At 54.3% G+C, this 6,420-nt stretch overlaps 1 protein-coding gene across 1 annotated transcript; it reads left to right on the top strand.

The window, feature by feature from the left end:
• Nucleotides 1-2,394: 2,394 nt before the first annotated feature.
• Nucleotides 2,395-3,122, top strand: GUITHDRAFT_121101 (hypothetical protein; the record flags this gene model as incomplete). The annotated part of the gene is made up of 2 exons (XM_005819626.1): nucleotides 2,395-2,633; nucleotides 2,681-3,122. The coding sequence occupies 2 exons, from the start codon at nucleotides 2,395-2,397 to the stop codon at nucleotides 3,120-3,122; spliced, it is 681 nt and encodes a 226-aa protein (XP_005819683.1).
• Between the last annotated feature and the right edge of the window lie 3,298 nt (nucleotides 3,123-6,420).

Raw genomic sequence — 6,420 nt, 5'->3', positions numbered from 1 at the left:
GGGAAGAAGCGGAGAGGAGGCGATCAGGCAATCAGAGCAGGAGGGACGAACTCTTCAATTGTTTGATTGATTGATTTTCCTTGATCATATCGATAAAGATAGTCTCATTTTCCTCTGACTTGATTGTATCGATAACTCCTAGCCGCTCTCTTCCTCACTTCCCTAGTGCCCAGGCTCCCTTGATCATGCAGGTGAGATCACACGCTGTCCATACTTACCACCTCTGCCTGCTCCTTCTCCTCCCCTTCCTCCTATCCCTCCTCCTCTAGCGCCCCGCCGCCCTCGACTCGGCTGATCCGAAAGTCCTGAAGTTGCCGCTGTCAGCTGCAAATACTCTACCAGCAAGGATCGCGTCGTAGCCTCCTTGACAGAAGTGAACGGGCCTCAAGTAGATTCTATCAGCAGGAAGCCTTTCCATCCCTCCCTTGGCATCCAAGGTGGTGACTGGACATCCATTGCTTGTCGTCAGCTCTTGTGATCTCCGACACGTCAGGTCAGCTCCTACCTCACGTTCTGGAGGACAAGGCTGACTCGGCGCTCGTAGAGATGCCCCTCACACTCACTTTCTCAACGAGCTGCTTCTACCCGATGACTCCGAGGCTCCGCATGCGTCGTCACGGCGTCACAGCCAGTAGATGCTCAACAGCTCCTCATACTCCAAGGCTCAGTCTAGATCAGCACCCTTAGGCTCCGGGTCCGGCGTCACTCAGGGGCCGGGGCCGCCCCGGAGGCCCGCCCGGGCCGCGGCGGCGGGCACGGGTGTCCGATCGGGGGGCCCGGTACATCAAGTTCAATGAATACGAGTCAATCAGTCACTCGGAAGAGCGGCCCTTGCCATAGCCTCACCTTACAGTTACTTTTAGCCGCTCATGATGAGCCCGGGCCTTTGGTCATCAGGCTGCGCTGCTTTGCACTGATCCGAGTCCCCGGGCCCCACTGTACCGTGCCGCAGTGCGGCATGGTCATCACTCAGCACGGTGACTAGTAGTGTGACCGAGGCCCCGGGCGAGCCGCCGCGGCTAGTGGCCGCGGCTAGTTTGAGCCCGGGGAGCCTTGCCACGGTAGGCCCTGAGGTGCAGGGGAATCATCTCAGTCTGATAACCTGAGTACATGTCGAGCCTGTGCGCAGAAAGAAATCGAAAACAACAAACATGTCATGCTTGGCTTTTGCAGTGACTCTGAAGTCACCGTCCGATGGTACGGTACGGTCAGTCACGCGGCCAAGCCTGGAAACCCTGCTGTAACTCCGACCGTTACTGAGGCGCCACACTACAGTAACGGCGGTAACGACAAGACGTTACAAAGTTGACCGACTAGATGAAGGCATCGGATGTACCAGCAGAGTAGAGCAGGGACCCCACCCCCTCCCTTACCTGCCAGCCTCACCGGTAGCTATTAGCCTCCTCCAGGTAGGGTGGGTACTACCAGTAAACCTCTCGGGCCACTGCTACAAACGCTACCGAATGGGTCTACGGTAGGGTAGGGGGTCCGATGAGAGCCAAAGTTGCCTGGGTGGGGTGGGGGGTTGTTTGTTCATTATCGTCGCGAAATGTACAGGGCAACATTCGGCCACCCCCCCTACCACCCTGTTCTACCCACCCCGACCTGTGGAGCCTAGAGCCATCTATTGTACCCCGTAAGTCACCCCCCTGATTCCCCAGTCAGTACCCCCACCCCTCAACCCGCTGCCTTCCTTGTATTGTCCACATTTTTGTTTTGTGCAAACAACCCCTACCCCCCCTAGTCTCCACTGGATGACCACCCCTGGTCATCACCGGCTTCGCCTTCTGCAGTACCCCCCTTCCCTCGGATAGCCCCAATCATGCAAGAACCCCCCCACCCCCCACCATCCTTATTCCATTCGGAACAGGGAAAAGCACCCCGGTATTGTTCTCACATTCGAACCACCCCACCCACATGCATTGTTGACTGTTAACTTATGGAAGAAACCACCCCTGCCTTCCCTAACTGACAGGGGGTGGGGTGATGGTCGTACGGGGGGTCGGGGGTTGGGTTCGGAATAGGCTTGATTGAGGAGGTCCCACGGTAGTACCGTCCGATCCTCCTCCTCCTCCTCCTCCTCCTCCTCTTCCTGCTTTTCAGTGCCTGCTGCTCATTCTCCTGACATGCTCCTGCTCATCCTACATCAGCTTTTGCCCTCGTGTCCCTGCCTCTGATCTGCTGCCTGTCTTCACTTCTTTCTCCCTCTTTCGCTCACCTTGTCCTTGTGCTTGGCACAAATTACACATTGTCCAGCACAGCGAGGTGCTGAAGAGGATTCAAGAATAGTTTTCGAGGGTAGTTTATATGATGTAGTTATCAAGCAGACAATGCGGCGAGTGATGCGGGAGTAACGCTGTGGTGCTGCAGGAGAGAAAGTAAATCGGACAGACAATGTCGCAGACAGACTTGATGGAGAACTTCTGGTGGTGCGTCGACTGCGATCTCATGACCTCCTGCATGGAGAGCCGGCCGAGGAACAGAACTTACTTCGCAAGGAAGGCCTTCACTCCCAAGAGCCCCACTTCTGAGCCTGCAGGGCGGCAGGACGACAATGTGCGAAGCCGAAGGCTGAGTTTGACCAAGAAGAGCAGCCTGGACTACGAGCGAACGTTGCCCAGCTCTCTCAAAGAGTGAGTGAGAACTCGAGGGGAGAAGAGGAGGCTGACGATGCCGGCAGGCTGGTGCAGCTGGAGAAGGACAAGGCAGAGGAGTACGAGGCTCTCAAGCTTCAGTTCAACACCATGTCTAAGGACGGACAATGCTCGAGCGAGGAGGTCAGGATGTTCCAGGACCACCTGAGCACGGCGAGGATGCAAAGGTACAGGATCTCGAGGAGGATTGCTAAGGTGCTCAAGGAGGTGGAGGACCCGCTGGGGTCAAACCCTTACTTCGCCATGTACACCCGTTACTACCATGCCTGGCGTTCCGCTCATGACCGTCACGGCAATACAGTCCAGTCCAAGGAGAACATCGCACAACTGGAAGACACAATGAAGCGGCTCAAGACTCTCAACCCGCCGGAGTTCGCACGGCTGGAGCAGCAGCTGGATTTGGAGTATATGCAAGCACAAGCACTGCAGGCGGAAGAAGTAGAATCAGGGGACGAGAATGACATCTGAGGAAGACAGAGGCACAGATCTCGCCGCAGTATCCTTATTGTCATTGTGATAGACAGCAGCACATCCTTTGCTTGCTTTCCCCCTGCTCAGCTCCAGCTGAGCTGTCTCTTGAGAGTGTGAGTGAAGTAGTTTTGTCGCAAGATGACACACTAGTAGCTCATGGAATGTCAAAATCTTCATGCACAAAGAGACGCCCACGTCATTATGGTCGTAGGCTCCATCAGTTTCCTTCGCCCGACGCCCGTGAGATCGTATATCTTACATGCTCATCTGCTAAAGGCGTCAGACTGCACGCATCTTCCCTGCTTGGCCCACTTCTCCCTACCCACCCCAACAAACGCACAAACTTAGGTCGCCACCTCCTCATACTCACCATGGGGTTTGCGAACACGGACGCACGGAATCCAGCGTTGCTCTCGCGGGCCTTGAAGAAAGAGTCCTGGTTTCCTGTGGCATCCTGCCATCGAGGAATCAGCGAGAGGAGAAGAGGACCCGACGAGCGCGACGACAAACGAGAGAAGAGAGAGGAAGGCCAAAAAAAAACCAAGGAGGAAGTGGGGTAGGTGGTGAAGGAGGAGAGGGTGGTGGTGGAGGTGGTGCTGGGGCTTCGCGACAAAGAAGGCAGAAGGGAAGTCGAGGACAACCATATGGATTGGACGCCCGAGAGCAGCAACGATGTTGCCAGGAGCCGAAGCCATTCCCATCAACTTAGCGCCGAACATGTCCTGTTCCACGATAGTCAGCGCCCCCGGACAAGTAGATTCTTGAGCCAAAAGACGAAGCTAGCAGTCGGCAACGCGAGGCAGCTGCTGGGTCAGATGCTACGTTGAAATGTTTCTATCTCAATGCTTCTCTGCGAGTTCTTTCTTCGGCTCATTGTAAGGACAGCTGGCACATATTTCTTGCTAGTACACCATCAGTACCATACATGACTATTACACCATCCCTGCCAAACACTCCTGTACTCCACCCTACGTCGGATGTACCAACACTCACAACAGTCAGCATTCTGCGACCCCCAACAAGACCAACAGGTTCGGCTTCCACTCTCTGACTCACATGCAACAGCTATCATCATGTCTCACTGCCTAGTGCTACTTGTGCTGCTCCATGACTGAACAGAACAAATCACTGCTCGTTTTCGTTCCTTCCACTGCACAGACACTCCATTCCCTGGTTATCATGCCTCCATTTCAATTGTACCGTATCTTCCCCTACTTCGTACCCTCCCTTCTCAACCTCCTAATTTCCCACATCTACCACCACTGAAAGCCTGCTCCCTCCCTGCTCCCTCCCTGCTCCCAGCTCCCTGCTCCCTCCCTCACCCCCTCCCCTCTCCCTCTCCTCTCTCCTCCCTCCTCCCTCCTCTCTCCCCCCTCCTCCTTCCTCCCATCGAAGGGCCGCCCAGCCAGCATATCCTGACTCTTCGAAGATGTGCAGGGGTGAGCGGGGAAGAGGGCAACTTGAGCAGGAGGTGGGTATGAGGGGGGATGAGGTATTCTTTTTGACCAGCAGCATTTATGAGCGGGGATGAGGGTACACTCCATGTAGGGGTGGTACTAAACATGGGCCAACCAGGGGTGGTCATGAGGTGGGTAGAAGTGCTGGACGGTAACATGGTGGGTAAGGGCGTATGGAGACGGGAGAAACTAGGGGTGTAAACTGTATGAGTACGGGTGTATTCATGACAAAAATGAAATCAAAAGATAGGGTAGGTGTTTCATGAGGGGGTAGGTAGTACAGGAGAGGGTAAGGGTCATCAAAGGGTTTATCTTTTAAAAAAAATGTTTTTTTTAAAAAATCTAGTCCGCGTCAGACCACCCCTACCCCCCAATTTTAGCACCCTATACCCTACCTTGGCAGAGACACATACAGACCTGTTACGAAGATTACCCACCCCCTGTTTTACCTGAAACTACCCACCCATTCACCACAACCTCAAGTATCTCCCCCCCGAGGTCTCCTGGATTTCCTTTCAACAAAACCAGTATCACCCACCCACCCTCTTGACTCATGACCCCCCATTTTGTGAATTTTTGAAATTTACCCCCCTTGTTTCCCAATCCTCTCGGAAGAATACCCCTGTGTTTTTCGTCTGTACCCACAAACTTCCAATACGTACCCACCCTTTGTCCATCATTTCTGTCACCCCGAGATCCCTTACCCCACCATGTTTATACTACCCCAGATTGTAGGAAAAGGGATAACCCCTACCCCCTAATAAAGTTGTGAGGACCTTCTCTACCCCTAAGTTCCCCATACCACCCCACCTACTAGTTGATAAGTTTTCCATACCCCCTTTTTCCTTCCCTCCCCCTTCACGGTCCTACAACCCCACCCTTGAAATCTAGTAAAGTTATCCACCCCTACCACTCAATTATCACTACCCTACCCAGTATATCATGTTTTTACTACCCCATGTAATGACCAAATCTTACAGCACCCCACCTACCCTTTCGCATACCCACCGGTGTGTCCTAATACCCCAAACCCTCCCCCCATTCCATTTCCCTAGCAGGGGCGCTTGCGAGAAACGAAACTTGGAGGAGGAGCAGGAGCAGGAGGGGGAGGCGGAAGGGGGAGGAGGAGGAGGAGGAGGAGGAGGAGGAGGATAGATTCGTTGAAGGATAGCAAGAATGCATTTAGGAGGAAGAAAATCAGTGTAAGTTGCATTGCGCTGTGCTGTCAGGGAGGGAAAGGCGAGTATGGAAGGAAAAACAGGGATGCCATCGCCGGAGAACGTGCGATAGGGAGGAGACGACGAAGACAGAGCGGGAGGGAGCGAAGAAGGGAGGAGGCACAGTGGGGAAAGAGTTTGACGAGAGAGCCATGTATGAGTGGGAGAGTGCTGTTGTTTCTTCTCGCTTCGGTCTCGAATCCTACTTTGTTCAGTGCTGTTGTCCGTAGGAAGAGTTGCCGAGACAGCAAGGGAAACGGGGGCTGGGCAGGGTAGAGAAGCAGTCGGGGAAGACAAGGCGAGGGGAGGAGGAGCACGAGAAAGAGCAGGAGAGGACGGGGATGTCGGATCCGGATCCGACATCTTTTCGCCAGGTTTGGTTCGGTGGTTGAAGTAACGTGTGGTTGACAGTGGTTGTCTTGGCGATCTATCCTCGAACTTCACTCCTTCATACTCTCTCGATCCTCCCATGGCTTTGGATCCCGGCGTTCAGAATGCATGGAGGGGCCGCGCAAATGTGACAACGAGCTGTCAAGTTCTTATCTCCTGATTCTGCATCAGGCGCGCCTGCCCCCCGAAGTGAACAGAATCCTCTTTGTGAGGTTCGAACCTCCCCCCCCC

This window comes from Guillardia theta (genome assembly GCF_000315625.1).
Source record: "Guillardia theta CCMP2712 unplaced genomic scaffold GUITHscaffold_213, whole genome shotgun sequence".
Taxonomy (NCBI): domain Eukaryota; class Cryptophyceae; order Pyrenomonadales; family Geminigeraceae; genus Guillardia; species Guillardia theta.
The sequence above is the reverse complement of the archived record's forward strand: the minus strand, read 5'-3'. Positions and strand labels throughout refer to the sequence as shown.